The 20,460-nt window shown below is 38.1% G+C and overlaps 1 protein-coding gene across 4 annotated transcripts in view; it reads right to left on the reverse strand.

Annotated features, from left to right (window-relative positions):
* Positions 1 to 257: 257 nt before the first annotated feature.
* Positions 258 to 20,460, reverse strand: part of RIMBP2 (RIMS binding protein 2) — a 72,714-nt gene continuing 52,511 nt past the window's right edge. The window contains exons 11-16 of one of the 4 annotated variants that reach the window (XM_008591430.1): positions 17,293 to 17,477; positions 15,964 to 16,132; positions 11,787 to 11,890; positions 10,519 to 10,590; positions 3,848 to 3,982; positions 258 to 1,437 (exon numbers count right to left, since the gene is read on the reverse strand). In XM_008591430.1, the coding sequence (XP_008589652.1) occupies positions 1,411 to 1,437; positions 3,848 to 3,982; positions 10,519 to 10,590; positions 11,787 to 11,890; positions 15,964 to 16,132; positions 17,293 to 17,477 (692 nt within the window). In that variant the 3' untranslated portion in view covers positions 258 to 1,410. Of the gene's footprint in view, positions 3,341 to 3,847; positions 3,983 to 10,518; positions 10,591 to 11,786; positions 11,891 to 15,963; positions 16,133 to 17,292; positions 17,478 to 18,146; positions 19,799 to 20,460 lie in introns of those variants that run through there. The other 3 variants (XM_008591429.1, XM_008591427.1, XM_008591431.1) reach the window with 3 other exon arrangements.

The raw sequence follows: 20,460 nt of genomic DNA on the forward strand, positions 1-20,460 counted from the left end.
TCTCACAAAAGATATTGACTCAATACTAATTACTTTTTTTTTTTGCCATTGAGTAGATTGTTATCAGTAGTGTGAGTGTATCATAGCATTTTGTAAATGACTCCCAAAACATAAGTCAAAATTATTTTTGAAAAGAAAAAGTCCCAGAAAAGGTAAGGTTATAGAGTTTTTCGTGAACACCTACACCTAAGAGAATGGAATTCAGTTAGCTTGCTATGATAAAAAGTGTTTAAAACAAAGATACAGAGTAAACGGCATTGTATAAAATAACATTTTATTTCTAGAAAATATTTTACACGAACTGTACACATGCACACTCCCACACAGTACTTAACCACACATCGATTAATTTCCTTTTAATAAATCTATCACATACTATTATATTACAATTTACAATATAATTTTTGAAGACACAATGGGGAAAGCTTTGTCATTCATTTATAAACCTTCCATAAATTACAAAAGAAAGGCAATCTGAAAAGTATGTATAAAGAGTAAAAACAATTTACAAGTGGTCAAGAATTACAAAATAGTAACCATCAAACACCTCTGCCAGCAACTTTCTTAAGTCTTATTCAAATGCCTGTGATGAAGATTGGCATAGAATCATTTTGAACAGATTTAAATTTATGATGTTTTTAGCATGTTTTTGGTGTGGCTTATGCATTATGTGGATTACGTGTGTGCTGTTCATTGATGCACAATTGGGTATGGCGTTTTGACAAATAATGAAGTAACAGAAATCCATATGGCACAAAATGTAACACTAAAAGCAATGAAGATTATCAACTTTCTGGCAGGTTGGAGTACTGGTACTTTACCAAACAAAGTTACTTTCTCTTTTTTGAATGATTGAATAAGTAAACATTTTCTGTGTGTTGCGTGGCTTGCTTTGAAAGACTAAAACCGGTATCTTAAAATGCACAGCCTGTACGACTTGATTTCAGACCACTGTGTCAGTGAGGATGAAGACCACTGAATGCACAACACATACAAAGTATACACTGTATTTTTTATTAGACAGTACAAATCATTGTGCATTTATAAGGCAGAACATCAAGGCGAATTAAACTAGGAATTTCAAGACCAGAGTTAAAGTGAAAGTTATGCATTATGAGGCAAGCATTTTTGAAAAGGGAAAAAGGTTAAAAATCATTCTTTCAAGGGCAGATGACAGTACACAAAGACTGGAATTACAGGTAGGGAGTGAGCTACAAATAGCTCTTCACCCGCCCCATTTGTTAATAAGACACCCCTCCACCTCCCGAGTCAGACCTTGGACAGTGAGAGCAGATTGGCAACGGTGACTGAGAGAGAGCAACAGCCCTCTTTGTTCTTGCAGTTGGTTTAAAGTGGATGGTAGTGCAAAAGTGCATTTCTCTACTGGTGTCAGGGGAGAAGATTGGTTTTTTAGGAAGTACTTGAATCATGAAAGCCCTAGTTTGGAATTAAAGAAAATTACATAGATTTGGAAGTTGTCCAGAAGCACATGAATCATTTCACTGCACCCAGCTTTTTCAGCAGTTTCTTGCCTTTGGAAAGCAGCCCCTTTTTCTTTTTCGAGGACATTTCCCTGCCTCTCCCAGGACTACCAGAACCCATAGATGACGTAGGTGACCCCGAATGGAGATGGACTGTGGGGGATGGAGCTCTCCTTGTTGTACCTGAACCCTCAGGAGGAACCTAGTAGGTACATTGTTACAGTTTATTGAGTGTGTGAGCGCCAACAACATCAATTCATTTGGTAACATCGTACGTACTGTCCCGTTTCCCACCAGGAAAGGTAAAGGGGTGGTTCATTTCTTCTTTCAATTTTTAAAGTATGCCATGAGAAGCAAACATTCTCTCCCAAAACATGTCTGAGAGAGAGGGTCTAGCCATTAATGTTTGATTTTTCAGTTTCTTTGTCTTGGGGGAGGGGGTGGCCATTGCTTTGGCAAAACAAAGCTAGGTAATAATTTATAAATTAAAATTTAAAACCAGGGTGGGGTGTTTTAAATTAGGTTGATTCTAAAGTTGGCCGAGTACCCATGAGTAATCTTAAAAGCAAAAATTCTTAAAGGGAATTTGTTGTACTTGAAAACTACTTGGTTAAATAAAATCCTGATATTGTTGAGTGCATTCCTGGGTTAGTTAATATACAATAGAAAGATTGAAGATGGCACACTGGTTGAAAGAAAAAAAAACTAAAATGAACCTTAATTACAATCAAAGAAAGCTTAAAGGCCCTTATTGTATGCTTTCATTATTTCCAAATAATTGAACGTGAATTTTACTCAATATATAGCACGTGGTAGTATTTCAATATACTTTAAGTACTTAAGCAACAGTACTTCAAAGGAGTAGAATTTTACTCTAATATGTTGCATGTAGATTTTGCCTCACTTATTTTTACAGTTGAAAACATGTCTGAGATTATATAATATCATCATTCCTCTAGTTCCCTTACCCCTCCAGAGCAAAACTCTTGCTAAGGTGAGTGTTCATTATTCAGCAGGCAAATGATATAAGCCAAGGGGCTTCAAGCTTGCTTGGATTTAAAATCAAGGTCTAATTCTAATGGAAAACACCTAGTAAAGCATCCCAAAGTACACCTGAAGATACCATCTATTCCATCTAATGCAATCATTTGAGCTGCATGTTTCATAAAACTTAGTATTGCATTGGTATACCAACAAATCAGTCTTTCGCCAACTTTCATATGTTCAGAACATTTGTGCTTTGAGGAGAAGCATAAGCTCTCTCCTAAGGTAGAGGTATGTTTACTTAAGGTAATATGTTCTCATAGTTCAAGCCAGCTTTTGGAGTATTTAGAACCAACACTAGATCATCTTTGTTCACTACTCATCTGTTTGACCTTGAATTGTGGTTTTTTGGGTTTTTTTTTTAAGTGAAACTTTTCATAGTAAACATATTTGTTAGGTTGTGCTTTTTCCAAGAGTGGCTAACAATGCAATATGCAGCTTTAATTATGAGTAGACATTGGAACACTCTCTGTGTAAACAAACAGTTAGCTTGTTAAGAAATATGTTCCCAATGTTGGCCTTTCAAATATTCTTAGTGTAAAGAGTAGGAAATGATTATTAAAGATGATTTGTTTCACTACAAATTCAGTTGCTTTACAACTGAGTCCAAGTAATATCCTAATACTTTAGGTCCAATGATTTTTTGAGACATATTTCTTTTTTCTTTTTTTGATTTAATCCCACAGTGAAGCCTTAAGTCTACCACATTGGTCCATTTAAGGTAGCTTAAGTTGGTATCTTTATAGGTATCTTCAGTTGCTCACTTACGTGAAGGCTACATTGCCTGATTAAGGTGTGAAATGAACACTCTTCTTCTGTTTCCAAGCAGATGAGCAAAGAAATAAAAATATATATATAAAAATATAATATATAAAAACTCGCGGTGATGAAATAAAATAAAAATGAGACACTAAACATGAATGTAATCTAATAGTTAAATATGCTTGAGAAGCTCTTTGGTCTTTGTTAAGAGGGCTAAAATCCTGACAGAGGGCAAATAGCCATTATTGCCCACTGAATCTGAAGATGAGCCATCCCCTTTTCACTCTTAAACTGAAATGTGTATCTATAATGTAAGATGGGAATTCCTTTGTGAGTAAAGGCAGATTGATTAGAATTGAAAGGGTCATATTTTGTGAAACAAATAGACTTTAGATAAAGAATTAGGAATTGTTAGGCACAACCCCATGGAAGGGCAGAGAAAAAATTCAGGGTATATATACTTTTCGGCCCAAGATATAAAAATATCAACGCAAAAGTTATATTAGATCACATATGGCAGAATGGGGCAGAAATTTAAAAGGTGAAATAGGATTGCTTACCCTTTTTGCCTTCGAACGCATTGGCGTGTCTTGGGAGTAGTGGGATGGAGCATCAGAAAGATAGACTTCCACATCGTCAGGCACTTCTTCCAGGAAATTTGAAGGTACAAGGCCTTTTTGCCCATTCAGCTCCCCCTAAAAACACAGGGGTGAATCAGAAGAATTATTTATTTTTCCAGAATCCCACTTCTTGGCTTTAGCTAAAGAAATACAGCTATATGGTAAATTTATTCTGGTTCAAAGGTAGTAGGACTTGAAGGGATTCTAGTGATTCCAAACTATCCTTATCATAAAAATATCCTCAGCGACATGCTGAAAGTATGGGTTTCCAGCACCTCCTCGGAGGTCTTAATTTGGCCTGTCCAGAGAGGAACTGAGGAATCTATTTTGGCCAAGAGGCCTCTTAGGATCACGCTCATGTAGAAACCACTCCTTGGTACATCTAATTTAGTGGTTTTACGCCTAGCTGATCTCAGAGTTGCTAGAGGACTTTTAAAAATAACAGTGCTCAGGGCACCAACCCAGCTGACTGCATATGGCTTCAGGAATGGAGAACAGGTGATCCTAAAGTGCTATTGATGTGTTAACCTTATGTTTGTCCTCCCTCTTACACATGAATACATTTTCATTGTAAAAATTCAAACAATTCGGGGAAAATGAAAGTGTCTGTTGATGCCGTCCAGAGATTACTGCTTCGGGTTGGTATGTATCCTCCCAAAACTTTATCATTTACATATCTATGCACATGCATAGATTAGGTCAAGATCCATGAGTCCAACTGCCCACTGAACATCTGCACAGAGTGGTTCGCAAGCCTCATGTTACTTCTACTCCAAGCCCCCCAATGCTAAACTGCCTCACAGGTGCCCAATAAGTTCAAAATTGGCTGGCCCTGGACAGCTTGGGCTTCTGCTTCTCCATTTAAAAGGTCTAGGAAATGATAATATAGTCAGCTTACTACATCAGAATTAAAAACTTCTGTACATCAAGAGACATAACAGTAAACAGTGATCAGGCAACCTAGAGAATGAGATGAAATATTTGCAAATCATGTATCTGTTAAGGGGTTAATATCCAGAATTTATAAAGAACTTCTACAATTCAACAACAACAAAACAAAAAATAGACATTTCTCCAAAAAAAAAAAAAAAAAAGACTCAAATGGCCAATACACATGAAAAGATGCTCAACATCACCAATCATTGGGGGAAATGTAAATTAAAACCACAAGATACCACCTCATGTTATGAGGATGGCTAATATCAAAACAAAACAAAAGAAAAATAAGTCCTAATGAAGATGTGGAGAAATTGGAATACTTGTGCTATGGAAAACAGTATGGCAGTTCATCAAAAAATTAAAAATAGAATTACCATATAATCCAGCAATTCCACTTCTGGTTATATGCCCAAAAGAATTGAAAATAGGCTCTCAAAGAGATATTTGTACACTCATGTTCATATCTGCATTATTTGTAATAAGAGATAGAAGAAACCCATGCCCATTAGTAGGTGAATGACTAAACAAAAAGTGATATATACATAGAGTGGAATATTATTCAGCCTTCGAAAGGAAAACAAAACATTCTGATAGATACTACAACATGTATGAGCCCTGAGGACATTATGGTAAGTGAAGTAAGTCAATCACAAAAGAACAAATACTGTGTGATTCTACTTATATGAGTACTTAGAGTAGTCAAATTCATAGAGACAAAGTACAATGATGGTAGCCAGGGCTCTGGGGTGGGACTGAGGGGGTAGGGAGTTAGTGTTTAATGGGGAGAGAGTTTCAGTTTTGCAAGATGAGCTCTGGAGAGGGATGGTGGAGATGGTTGCACAACAATATGAATGTACTTAATACACTGAACTTAAATACACTTAAAAATAATTAAGCTGGTAAATTTTATGGGTATTTTACCATAATTAAAATAAACTAATTGAAAAGAAAAAAAGGGGCAGCCCCATGTAGCTCCTGCATCTTCTTGTGTAGTAACCCCTGCCCAGTACAACATGCTGCCCCACCCCACTCTTCTGCTTTGACGTTGAAGATTCCACCCTCCTATTTATCTATGACTGCCCTAATCCTCCTCTCTCAGGCTCACCAGCTTACTTTTCTTGCTGGTGTTTTAGAGACTTTTAATAAGCCATCTATGCTTTTTATTGTGCATGTGCCCCGTGATGATTTCTTCACATCAAGGATTTTAAATAGCATCTATACATGAAGAAACTCAAATTTATATCCAGTCCAGTCCCCTCTCAATAGGTCCAAGACAGCCAGATTTTGCCTGAAGCATGAGAAAAGGTTGTTTCTTTGGGTGAGCAACATATGGAATAGTTGGCTTGTGTTTGGGCTGCATTCTATGAAAATGCACAGCCTTATGCACAAATCCCCATCGCTGTCATGTTCACACCACAAAAGGTCTGTGTGCACTGAGACCATAGAGAGTTCTGCAGATCCAGGCTTCCAGGCCGAGATCAGCTCCGGCCCACTGATGGAACGTGGATGTAACTGCTTCACTATTCATTATTTTCTCTTGTTCTTTCGGATCTAACACACATGTTCTATTAATGCACACATCAGAAATGCACACGGTACAACTTCAGCCTTCTGCAATAGCCTTTGCCACTGCCAGTGCATTGGATGTGTATATTACAACCTTCTCAAAGTCTAGTCACTACTGCTTTGGCACAAATCCCATTCCCTTTGGAGAGGCCCAGATGTCCTATTCACACCCCTCAAGCTCAGTCATTTCTAAATTACATTTTTCATTCAACTGTGCTCCTATCCCTGTGTTCCCAAAGGCACCTGCCACCTACATCAGAATCAGGGGCTCCTGCTGGATGACATGCTCTTTCACCCCAACTAACAATCCCAGCTCTGGATAAGATCATCTTGAGTCTGCCTTTTGTCTGCCTTCCTCTGGCACCGTCTTAGTTCAGGCCATGCTTTCTACCTGGACCATCCAGCTTGTTACACGGCCTCCTGGACACATTCCCACCTCCCTTCAAAATTCCACTGTCAAAACCCTTTACAGAATAACTTTCTCTAAGAGAAAACTCAGTCTTGCCCCTTCTCTATTCACAGGCTCTTCATGATCTGAACTCTGCTTCTCTCTCAAGCCTCATTCCCTCCCTTCCGCTTCTGTATTTGAGGCCAAATGTTAACCACCTGGAGACCTAATGTTTGAACAAATTTGGAATTAGGCTGAAAGGCAGAAAACATAAAAATCCATTCCCTCCCCTTTTTCTTTGTGCCCCCATCATCATGAGGCCCAATCATATTTGTATAGTTCTCGTACTTTAGAATGCAACTTGCTGACTCTTGAAATGGAGCTGATTTCCTCTTGACATATGAAGGTATACGACTTAAGGGATGGTCAGTTAGCTCAGTTGGTTAGAGCTCAGCCTTATAGCACCAAGGTCATGGGGTTCAGATCCACTTGAACTGGCCAGCCACCAAAAAAAAAAAAAAAAAAATTTCACGATTTTTGATGTAGACGTGTTGTGTTGTGCAAGAGCAGCATGAGGTTTTACACTATAGGGTACTGGAAATTGTGAATGATTGGAGACCATGACTTTGTTGGGATGTTGTAGATTATGGAATAACAAAAGGAGGAAAAGGCCCAGATAGGACTGCAGGGGTCCCTCACTGCTCCTTGCTTATACTTGTTCTATTTATTATGAAATATGGTGGAACTGAGAAGAAACTAGGAAGATATTACAATATTAGAACCTATAAAATATATTTGAAAATTAGGTATCTTGAGACATTTAAGATTGCACATGTTAGAAAACAGAGTTCAAAGGAATCTGTGATTTTTGGTGTCAAATTAGGAGTCCCCTATTCTTGTTTATCAAGTAAGAAATAATAAAAGCAAATAGACTGGGCAATCTACTCAGTGAACTTGACCAACAAAATAACACTAAAATTATTTGGGGGAGAGAAAAATAAAAGAAGCATACATTTAATATTAATTTAGATCTGATTCCCACTATAATGTAAAAATTTAGGAAAGACTATTCAAGAAAACAAAGAAAATAAAACATAACTTAGGAATATGTAGATAAGTTAGAAAAATATTTTTAAATTCCAACATAATATTATGTCCAATTTTGTTTATGCATTTGAAAATCTAAATGAAAGGCATATTTTCCTAAACATACACATAAATTTCTAAAAATTGACTCAAGAAGATAACGATTTAAGTAAATGCGAACTTTTGTTCAGCTACATCCTAAAAAGATATTTAGGCAGTTTCTAATAACCAAATAATAGTAGTTCCTATTTTGTCTAGTCTGTTTCAGAGCATAGAAAAAGATTGGAAGCTTCTTATTTCATTTGGTAATTCTAGCATAATCCTGATACCAAAAGCTACAACAAAGATACTCCAAAAATACAGACCAACATCATTTCAGAAATATAAATATAACTTCTAAATGTTAGCAAATCAAATCTGGTGCTTTAAAAATAATTATATACTATGGCCAGTAATTTACTGGTAAAAAATAAGCTTAGCAAATTAAAACAGGATACTTAACATTATAAAGAACATCTTTCTCTGTTTATAGTCTAACCTATAAATAACAGTGCAGAACATTGGTAGTATTCCTACTAAAATACATAGGTCACATATTCAACCATTTCTATTAATTGTTCTAAATGATGCAGTAAGACAATAAAGAGAGATGACAATTGTAAATATTGGTGAAGACAATCATGATTTGGGAAATTTGAAAAATCAATTGATAACAGATATAAATGCATTCAGAAAAATGATTTGTGGAGGACACACATATTTTCAACATGTTTTCTAAATAACCAGTATAATGTATACTGGGGGGGAAACTGTTCACAGTAACAATAAGATCTATAAAATTCCTAAGAATGAACTTAAGATATAAAGGATGTGTAAGAATAAATCTGTGAATCTTTTCTGACAGATGAAAGAAAAAACGTTTAAGAAGGAGACACATGCCATGTGTCAGAATCAAAAGACAATATTATAAGATATCAATTTCCTCCCAGTTAAATTTGAAAACTAAATGCACCTCTAAACAGAATACTTGAAATTGATTAATTTATAAAGAAAATGAAATTTATTTCTTACAGTTTTGGAGGCTGAGAAATCCAATGTCCAGGGAACATATCTGGTGAGGGCCTTCTTGGTGGGGGCTCTGTACAGAGTCCCATGGCAGTACAGGGTATCAGATGTTGAGAATGGCAAGAGCTCTTTAACGTGCTTACTTGTTCTCCTTATAAAGCCACAAGGCCATTCCTGTGACAACCCACTAACTCATTAACCCATTACTCCATAAATGGATTAATCCATTTAGTAGAGCATAGTCATCATGATCCAATCACCTCTTAAAGGCCCCACCTTTGAACACTGCCATAATCTGATTTTCCACCCTCTCAAAACCATTGCAATGGGGATCAAGCTTTGATGAGTTTTGGGGGAATATTCTATCCACAGCAGGTTTGTTGTTGGGGAGGGGCTCTTTACAAAATGATTCCTCCCAAATATTAAAAGGCATTTTAAAAGTGCAGTAATTGAAATAGCATAGAGTTGTATTAAAGTCCATAAGTATAAATATGAATCTAGTATATATGATCAGAATTATATTTTTTACAACTAAAGAAAGGACAGATTATTTAATAAATGATGTTGATACACTAGTTCTCCTAATTAGAAAAAATAAAGTTAGATACAGGAGATTAACATATGAAAAAGTATAACTAGAAAATTTATGAAACAAAGAGATTATTTATATCACCTTGAAGAACTTTTTAATCATGACCTCCAAGGGCAGAAAAATTTGACCACATACAAATTTAAAACATTTGCTTAGTAAAACAAAAATAAAGAACCAAACACACTCAAAAAAATGAAAAGTTAGAAAGTAGAGGATGCTCTTGAAATATTTGCAATATATGTGACCAAGTTTGAATATCCTCACTAAGTACTGTGCTCTTAATAATCAGAAACCAGGCAGAGAGGGGCAGCCACTCACAAAAGACACCCCAGCTGCAGAAACTAAGATGACCCCACCAGCATTTCTTCCCTTCTCTTCCCCAGTTAATATTAAAGATATACTCCACAGGAACGGAAAAGGAAGGGGGTTGGTACGTGGGGTAGCCTGCAATGAAAGCATTGATTGGCTCTAGGTGGAAGGTGGTTGGTACGTGGGGTAGCCTGCAATGAAAGCATTGATTGGCTCTAGGTGGAAGGTAAGGGAGAAGTTCTAAAATCTGTGGGGTTTTATTTATCTATTTTTCTAATTTGTATTTCTTACTTTTCCTATAAGAAAATGTATTACCTGTGAAATAAATAATCTGAAATTTTAAGTTGTTTTATAAATGTTTGGATGGAAGTAATTTTTAGATGCAAGAAAGTGAATGGATTTATTTTGTTTACAGTTTGTATACATTAAAAATACCCTTGTTAGTAAAGAAGAAACAATAAGATCATAGTACCAGCTTTCTATATTATTTTACATTATATGTAACTCAGTGAAGAGAGACAAGCAAATTAGGCAAACTTTTTAGCAAACCATAAAAACACATAAAATTCATACATAATTTTAAAAGAAAGAACAGACAAGCAAAAAAAAAAAAACCAAAATGAATAAACGAATTAAATGGCAATTCTTGATGCTTCAAAAACTTACATAATAAAATCCGTCTTCATCAATTTCACCAAAAACAGTAATAATATCTCCTGTGCAAAATGTAAGTTCAGCCTGTAGAGATAGAACATAAAGTTAATAGTATTTTCCTGTATGATGTAGTTGTTTTAAAAAATAAGTTATTCATGATTTGTCTTACTATTTTGAGAAATTTTAGCATTAACCTACTCTGCCAATCAATTAAAGAATAAAGGTACAAAGCTAATGAATTGCTCTGTCCATAGCCTTCTAGAAAGTAAGTACAATTCAAGATAATGTCAACCTAAAAAAAAATTCAGCCATGCTTTGATTCTTGGCCAAAATTCAAGATTATTACCATTTTCTACTGGTAATACATCTTTAAAACTAGGCAAATAGTTAAGTGTAAAAACCTGGAACATTACGGAAATGTTCTCTGCAGTGTAAGGACCACTACATAAATATCCTTTCACTGAGTATAAAAACCTACTAAATTATTAATTAAATGGCTGTTTATTGAGTGTCTATTACATGTTAGGCACCAGCCTAGAGACAGGGGCCCACTGTTCAACAAGAGTCTCTGTCCTGGGAGACCACTTATCCCTGCACATTTCAGTGCGTAGTTACCTAGCAAACATGGAAACAAATCTAGTAGAGGATTCAAAAATTTTTTTTTTAATTTCTAAGCATGACGATGGAATAAAGTTGCTCATACACTGGTGGCTTGTCAGAGATGGCAGAACTACTGAGTCAAAAAGATTCAGATATATTAGGCCATCTGCACAGGTGGCTCCCTCCAAAGAGTGAGGACCTCATCTTCCATGTCTTAGGGCAGATCATCTTCAGTCTTCATAATGCCAGAAATACCATGCTGCACCAGGCTGCATGTGCCTAGGACATCAGTCCTTTCCTTTCTCCTTTTCGTGTGTTTGGGAGCCTTATTACTTTGTTTTTGTTCATTGACCACAGTGATGGTCTTTTATTTCTCTCCTAAAGATGGCCCTATTGTGCCATCACCAATGGCTGTTTATCATAAATTGCTCTATTAGTCATGGTACAGAGAAATCTGGGCTACAGGGACAAGGAGCTGTCAGTAGTTAGTTGTGCCCCTGAGAACATCATTGCTCCTCTTCTGCTTCCCCGTCTCTATATTGTCCATTCAGTTGCTTAGTAGCCCTTCCCATGGGTGATTCACTGAGAAGGGAAGAGAAAGTTAATGGCATGTGGTTTAAGTGAGGTTTCATGATTAGGGTATGGTTTAATGTCAGAAAGGAAATAAATCTGACTGGTACCTCAACATCGACATTAGGGGAGCTTTCTCTTGGGTCATAATCATATAGAGCCACCATTCTTCGCGTCAACATTGAGTGATGCCTGCCACTTCTTCTGCTTCTCTCTATTTAAATAACAAGGGAAAAAGAAAGCCATGATAAAGTTATTTCAAAATTAGCAGTTTTCCTCCTTCAAGTGTCAGACCTACCACCATCTAAGGGGCCACATGCGCATGGTCACGATCATGACCAACTGTTCCTGACTTCAGGTCAGTTGCCCTGGATTCCATGTTCTCACATTTTTGCTCCAGTATGGCTTTTCCCCTTGACAGTAACGAGCATTTTCCTTCCTCCACTGTGTCCATTAAACCATGGAGAATCTCATGAAGTAGGGGATTCTCTCAAAAAGTGATCTAAATTTTTGGCCAGCACAGGATGACTGTGGCTTGGACAAGCCAAGCAGGCAAATTGAAAGTTTTGACTATTGCTCTGGAGAAGTCTCACCAACACAGTTTCAAAAATATTTGTCCCTGTAACTATAATGATGCAAGAAAATCAAGTTATTTTCCCTCAGAGCAGAGGCAAAGCTAAGGGTCTCTCATCAGGAGAGCAAGAATCTGAAAAGGGATACTTTCTCTACCCATTGAAAGGGCTTCTTTCACACTGCTTCCCCAAATGTCCTTTCATTGTGGTTTTAACAGAACAGAAAAAATCTTTAACAGAAAAGATGCCACTTTTGGACAACCCACTTAGAGTTCCCTCTTGTTGCCTGGCTCTGTCTCTGCCGTAGACATCAACCTGGGCACTCTCCCAGCATACTCAGATGCACAGGGTGCACAGAGGGATTCCTCTACACCATGTCAAATGTGAGAGCCTCACACAGATAACATATGTGAAAACTCTCTGAAAACATGAGATATTTAGTGGGTATTAGAAGGTCAACATAGAACCATGGTATTTAGCCCACATCATGGAACTCCCTGTCAAATTGCTATTGCTGGGGTTGTGAAAGACATTCCTTCTGGAGAAAGTTGACATTTATGTGTGTCTTCCAAACACAGCCATTTTGGGCTTACAGTTGATTTTGGAGATTCAAAACATGCAAATGAAAACAAAGGCAAATGTTTTAAAGACAACTACAGTTATGTGGCTTTTCAGTGGTTTTCAACAGGTGTAGGATCCAGTTGTGTGTGTGTGCAAAGTTTTAGAAGTCATTCTACCATTGGGTCCTGGTTTAAAAAACCCTGCTTTAGGGCCCGCCCGGTGGCGCACTGGATAGTGCGCCGCTTGGGAAGCGCGGCGGCGCTCCCACCCGAGGGTTCGGATCCCACATGCAGACCGGTTCCCGCTCACTGGCTGAGCGAGGCGTGGGAGCAACACCGAGGGTTGCAATCCCGTTGCCGGTCCCCGGTCCGGTACGGGGGCAACACTGAGGGTTGCGATCCATTGCCGGACACGGAAAAAAGACAAAAGACAAAAAAAAAACAAAAAAAACCCTGCTTTAGTTTAGAGTAAGCAAGCACATCCTTGTAGGACCTACAAAAGTATCTTTCCTTGAAAGAAAGCAAAATATTCTTTCATTGTATTCCAGAGGTTACATACAATGCTTCTAAGCATTGTTAATGTTACATGGAATGTTCCAAGTGTGAATTTCGGAGGGTGGCAAAACAACATATATGTATTTTTTAATGAGCTAAAACTTACATACATAAAAGTCACTCTCCAGAGTTCTATAAGTTGTGATAAACATATATAGCCCTATAACCACCCCCAAAATCAAGATATAGAACAGATCAGTCACCCCCAAAAGTTCAGTCATGTAGCCCCAGGTAACCACTGGTCTATTTTGTGTCCCAATACTCTTGCTCTTTCCAGAATATCACTTAAATGGAATCATACAGAATGTAGCTTTTGAGACTGGCTTCTTTCATTTGGATAATGCATCTGAGATTCATCCAGGTTATTCCATGTATCAGTAGTTCTATTTATATTGTTGGGTAGTGTCCCATAGTATGGATGTACCAGTTATTTGATCCAATCACCCGCTGAAAGGACCTTGAGTTGTTTCCAGCTTTTGATGATAGTCAAGCCACTATAAACATTAATGTACAGTTTTTTGTGTAAACATAAGTTTCCATTTCTCTTGGGTAAATGCATCGTAGTGGAATTGTTGGGTTGTACTGTAAGTTTATGTTTAACTTAACAAGAAATAGACAAACTGTTTTGCAAAATGGTTGAACCATTTTACACTCCTACCAGCAGCACATGAGATATCCAGTGTTATACTTTCCTGCCCATACTTGGTATGGCCAGTCTTTAATTTCACCTGTTCTAGTGAGTGTGTATTGGTTTCTCATTGTGGTTTTAATTTGTATTTCACTAATGACAGGCATCTTTTCATATTTTTGCTATCCAAATCTCTTCTTTGGTAAATGTCTCTTCAAATCTTTTGTTCACATTTTTATTTGTTTTTCATTGTTGAATTTTGAAAGTTCTTTGTGTATCCAAAATACATATCATTTTTCAGATAGGTTACTTGCAAGTATTTTCTGCCAGCCTGAGATTTCTCTTTTCATTCTCTTAATGGTATCTTTCTAAGCACAGTATTTAATTTTGATAAAGTCTAACATTGATGTTTTTTCTTTTATGTATCATGTTTAATGTCATGTTTTTGTTTTTATTGTGAATTCTACTACTTTTTAAGATTTCAATTTCAAATTTTTCATTGCTAAAATATGGAAATACAGTCAATTTTTGTATATTGACCTTGTATCCATTGACCTTGCTAAACTCACTTGTTACAAGTAGTAGGAGATTTTTTTTTTATAGATTTTTTGAGATTTTCTAAGTGGATTTTCATGTCATTTGTGAATAGAAAAGGCTTTATTCCTTTCATTCTAGCCGGTATAATGTTTATTCCTTTCCTTGCCATATTGTGCTGGTTATGACCTGCAGTACAATGATGAAAAAGAATAGTTATGGTGGCATCCTTGCCTTTCACCCATCTTAGGAAGATAGCATTCAACCTTTCACCATTGAGGGTAGTATATTCTGGTAATAGAGGGGCAAGTGGATTCCTAGGCTGGTCCCCTTGACTAGCCACATTTAGAAAAACAGAAAACAATAAAAAGATATTTAATCTAATTGATGACATAAATCAAGTTACTGTTATTTAATAGAAAGTATTTTGAACTTTTTGGGTCTGTGGTATACAGAGCCTGTTCTCTCTTAGAAACAGTCAGAGTTGACTTCAGGAAAGGAAATCTTAACAATAAAAGGGAGTAGGTGGTACAAAGGGGCTCAGAAATCTTCACCTTATGGATTTAATGTGGGCGAAATATTCATACTAAACCTTGACTATTAGATGTGGATTTTATCTTGAAACAGTGAGTTTATTAATGCCAAAAGAGGTTGAAACTTTTTTAAAAATTTTGTGATGATGCTTAAAATTATGTATATTATTTGATTGGTTGAATTTTGTCTTTGAAGTCTTAAAAGTATTTAAAAGTTAATCTAATATTTTGAAGTTTTAAATCTTTATACGAATGATATAAAACCAATCTTTCTACAGCTATTTCGAAAAAGTAAAAGCCTTTTTAATGAGTAGATTTTCCATGTACATGGGAAAAAATTAAAGATCAGAAATGTAATATTGCTTAAAACTCACTGAAAATAGTTTAGCTGTTTTCCCACTGGTGCTTGCAGACTGATCCAAGATAGTTGGTGTAGTGTCTATCCAAATTAAAGAGCAAAGAACTTTTGTGCCTTTTAGATAAGCAAAATTCACCTGAAGAATGAAAGGCATAGCACTACACCAACACCTTTTGAAATTTATTATAGATAGGCTAATGTTCAAAGCATATTTTTTTTTTACAAAAAAAAAAAAAAGCAGTTAATCATTTGTTTTCCAGATGGATAGAGTTTCAGCAAGAAAGGCTATACTGCATCTTCCATGAGAAGATAATCTGTTTTCACAAATATTTAGGTACATATGTATCCCTAAAGCATGCAGGACTATGACAACCCTGGTTTGCAGAGTAAGTTTTGCTCAAGAAAAATCAGTGGTTAATTTTCACATGATTTTGAAACATTTAAGTAATGCAGATTAGAGTTTCCTTATTACTGCCTTATACTCTGAGCTGTAGGTGTTTTGTGCTATCAAATGCATGGGCAAAGGTGTGCATGGGTCTCCTCTTACCTATTTTCTCCACAGGTGTATTCAGTGGGAGAAAGCCTTGTCTAAGAAGCTGGTCCATCATCTCATCATCATCTGCTTGGATTTCAGAGACCATGTTACAAGGAATAAGGCCAAGCCGAGCACAGGTTTCCCCGCGGTAGAAGCCATCAGCATCTTTATCACCGTAAACCTAGAGCCATGAGGGAAGAATCAAAGCTGGTCCGGAAGTATATTAGTCCTACTTATGGTAGACTCATACATAGTCAAAAATACGCCTAAAATATACTTTAAAAATACATAAGTCCCTACATAAACTGTGCACTTGTATGCTGCAGACGTGTGCAAGAACCCTCGCTCTATGACTCTGACTCAAGAGAAGGTTTTCCCTCTGGGGCTTGAATGACTCAGCCTCCCATCAAGTGGGATGCCTGCTTTGGATGAGTGCACGTGTTTGCATTCGCACGTGTTAAAGGTGTGCGTGATGAGACCCCCTCTACACAGAAGGACTACCTATGTAGACTTCACGTAACAGTGTTTCTGTCCTCACTCCTCCACAAGATGGTGCTACATGACAGGCACTCTGGCCACTTTCAAATGCTGGTTGGTGGGACCCTTCCTGAAATTGGCAAACAGGGCTCAAGGCTCCCTTTCCTCTGCTACTGAGCAGCACGCTTTTTCTCATTTACCCTACTTCAAACTCACAAGACTCCTCCTTCTCCTCTATTGATCATAATATAGAAAACAACCTGCCATTTTGATGTGTTAAGGAACTAAGGTATAGTGACCCCAGTCTCTGGCTGTTGAGTGCTTCCTCTCTCTTTTTCCTCCCTCCCTGTCTCTTTCCTCCCTCCCTCCTTCCCTCTCTTTCTTTTTCCTTCTTTCCTGCCTGCCTGTCTGCCTGCAGTTTAGGTTTTAGGCATTGAAAAGTCTTCCTTTAAAATTTGGAGCCGGTAGAATTTTTCCCAACAACATAGGACCTGAAGTATCTACAGTTTACAGAATTATGTAGGTGTTTGTATGTGTACACTTTGTGCATGTGTGCACATCCTGTTGGGCAGACAAGGTGAAGGCATCGCCCTCTTTTCACAGGTGAAGCAAACACTGGAAAAGAGATTTCAAGGGCAGAGGCAGGACTCGCCCCCCTATGCTAGGCTTATCACAGCACCACACCCTTTCCTCTGGTGGCCCCTAATGGCCTACCTGCCGCCGCCCGGGGGCTGTATTTCCCCGGCCTCCATATATTGGAGAAGGTCAGCAGCTGCCTCTCTGAGTTGACTCCCTGTGGTCCGTCCCTACCACTACCTCCCACAGACACCATGGACACTAATGCATCCCCTATCCATCCCCCACCTTGATGATCTGGCCTTCTTTAAAGGGAAGCTCCTCTTCTGCAGCATCTGGATTCGGGGACATGGTGAGCGGGTCGTAGTCAAAAAGAGCCACAAAGATTCGAGCCGGGAGCTCTTCAGCCCCAGGGTCAGTTTCTGACTCTTCATAGAAGTCTGGAGAAAGGCGATCTTGCCCAGTGTACTCATCTGGGAGCATGTGGGAGTAAAGGACAGAATGCAGGTGATTTCCCTGTTTAACTGAGGAACATGTGCTCTTACATGAAATGTGGTTTTGGAAAGCAATGAGGATAGCTGTGGCCCCTTGGATTTTGCGGGTTTTTTGGTTTTAGTTTTTAATTTTTGGTTTAACATGTAGGCAGAAATAGATCAGGAGGTCAAAACAGAGATGGATTGGAGAAGCAAATAACTATTATAAAACAGCCACATGCTGAACTTGGCCACATTGTGTGTGGACACAGTGAGGCATAAATGGATTTGTCTCAGACTTCTCCAGAGAGGACAGGCCATACAGGAGTGGCAGGTCATGCCAAGTGTTAAGACATGATCATCCTGGAGGTGCAACTTGGGCACCCTCACATGTCCTGTGAGTTGTAAAGACAAGTGTATCCAATGTTTAGAGTGTATTTGTGTGTCAGAGTTTGATATGGGTGACCAAGCTATTCACTTATCATAAATATTTAAAAGTGCATTCTTTATGACAGTGAATTAATGATTTCCTGACAGAACTGGGTTTCAAGTCCACCTACCACCCAGCTTCTAAAAACAATTCTTTTTGACATCCTGATACATATGCATGCATATGCATGTATATCACTAGACATCATTAGATATATATGCATGTATATGTATATGTGCGTGTGCATAAAAAGAGACAGAAAAAGAGGGACAGAGACAACTGACAGATAACATCATCCTGGTCATATGACATCTTGGAACCTCCGCAGGGAAGCAAATGAGAAAAACTCAAATCGGCAGCAGAGAGCATAGGGTTGGGAAAAACAGCCCAGTCTAAACTTGTCACCAGCACAAGGAACACAAGTGATGAGACGAGAGAACACAGGAGTGCAGAAAGGACAGGGAAGACAGGTGGTGAAAGAACCAAGCCTTTGGGCTTCTTTCACCACAAGAAAAAAAAAAAAGTTTAAAAATAAAAAGCACTTCAGCTACAGGAATGGTTGGTTTTTAAAATGCAATGAATTTGTTTGCATTATTTAAATTCAGGATCTTTTTAGGATGCCTAGATGATCTAAAATTCAATAACTTAACTTCTGCTAGGGAACAAAACTTTTCAGTAGCTGGCTTCATTAATTTCTGCACACTGGCTTGGATTTTATTGATAGTCAATGAAAAGATTGATTTTTTTTTCTAGTTTTCAATGTTATCTAAACTGAGTGTAGTGTGAAGCTAGCATTAAGCCATGATGACTGTGAGAGTCTCAGCACAGGCGGTTGTGTGGCCATGTCCCATGCTCCGGATGAAGGACTAGAACACCAGGGCAGCATGAGGAGAATGCTTGTGGATAGCTGTGGAGCCTGCACCACTGTGAATGTGACCTCATGCATACAGTGTCAGCTGTGGAAATGTCAGTGAGAACTTTTGGTGGCAGCTTTTGTCCAGTGGGTTCTCAGTGCTTCTCCAGGGGAGTTTTTGTGGCAAGAAGATTGTGGAGTCAGGACATAAAAAGGAGTCAGGTGCTAAGGTCTGTGCCTAAGGAGAGAGTTGGGTCTGGTCAACATCCCCTTGGAAATCTTTGAAGCCACTCCTGTAGTCTGCAGAGGAGTACATTTTCTCAGTAATGGGCTTATGCTCAGGGACTATGATACATGAAAATTTGTACCTTTATGTCTATAAGTCCAAATTCACATGGACTATGACAAGTGGCACAGCACAGGAGGCACTGAGGCATAGAGACCACCCAGGACCTCAGAGGCCAGTCTCAGATGCAGAGGAGCAGAATTGCCACATTGTTACATTATCTTTTTCTGTGTGTTTCTTGGGAGGTGTGAGTGGAGGTACAGGTGAGTCAAGCACCTGTAATTGATGTATATAAGTAAAACGGTGAGTGTGATGTGACTCCATTGTATTTTCTTTCAGAGCAGATGCATTCCATGTTTTATGAGAATCCAACCTTGATGGGGAGTGAGAACAGTGGCTTCCGTAGACTGTGTCCGTGGAAATCTGGCTTCGCCAGGGCCTGGGTGAGTACCTGGGGAGCTCTGTTCCTCTTGGTGCAGGGTAGACTACAGGAAGCACTTACCTCCAGCTGCTGGTCTGACCTGGAGGGAATGGGCACGCCCCCCCTGCCCTGCTGGGGAAGTGTCCTGGCCCAGGGGGTTAGGTGGGTCTTTGTCAGGAAGGAGGAAGGAGAGTCTGCATACCGTGTGCCAGGCCAGGGCTCCCGAGTCCACCCATGCTGCGGGAATAAGCACCGTCTTCTACAGGTGGAATATTTCCCTCACTACCTGACCGAGACAGACCACCTTCACTGTTACTGTCCATTGTAATTTCTATGGAGAAAAAGGGAATCATCTATTAAACATATTTTACATCTTTCATTTTTTTTTCTTTTGCATGGAAACCAGTGGAAAAGAGTTCTCAACAGACACACCTATTGGTGTAGTTATTAATTTTTAATTTTTCCTCTCTGGACATGGATAAAACCTGTTGCACTATGTCACTGTCAGCTCAGTCGCCAGAATAACTAGGAGAATGGGAGAAAGTGGAGATTTATAGGGCTGATGAGAAAGAACAGAATCCTCTAGAATGTGGTAGTTCATTTTTTGAAAGCTAACCTCTCAGGCAAATTACTAGGTAAATGCAAGGACCAGAAATTATAAAGGGAGAAACCAAAACCAATTAAACATATCTTTGGAGTCATCTATCCATGTTGAGAGGCCCTTATGCTAATTATATGATTTAGAGTTTATTACGTATGAGGCTATATAATTTTTGGTTTTTAAATCATGAAGGACATTTTTTTTAAAATTTTGGAAACCCAGAGAATATTAAAAGCTACAGTATTTTTATTTATTTGTGGATCTATTACTTATTAAAAACATGCTTAGAAAGCATATGGTTTACAGATTTAATTTCCTCTGAAGAAGAAAATTAATGCTTTTGAAATACAGCAGATTTCTAAAATATTAATTGTTAATATTTTCACAAGAAA

This window comes from Galeopterus variegatus, unplaced genomic scaffold (assembly GCF_000696425.1).
Source record: "Galeopterus variegatus unplaced genomic scaffold, G_variegatus-3.0.2 Scaffold6909, whole genome shotgun sequence".
Classification (NCBI taxonomy): Eukaryota; Metazoa; Chordata; class Mammalia; order Dermoptera; family Cynocephalidae; genus Galeopterus; species Galeopterus variegatus.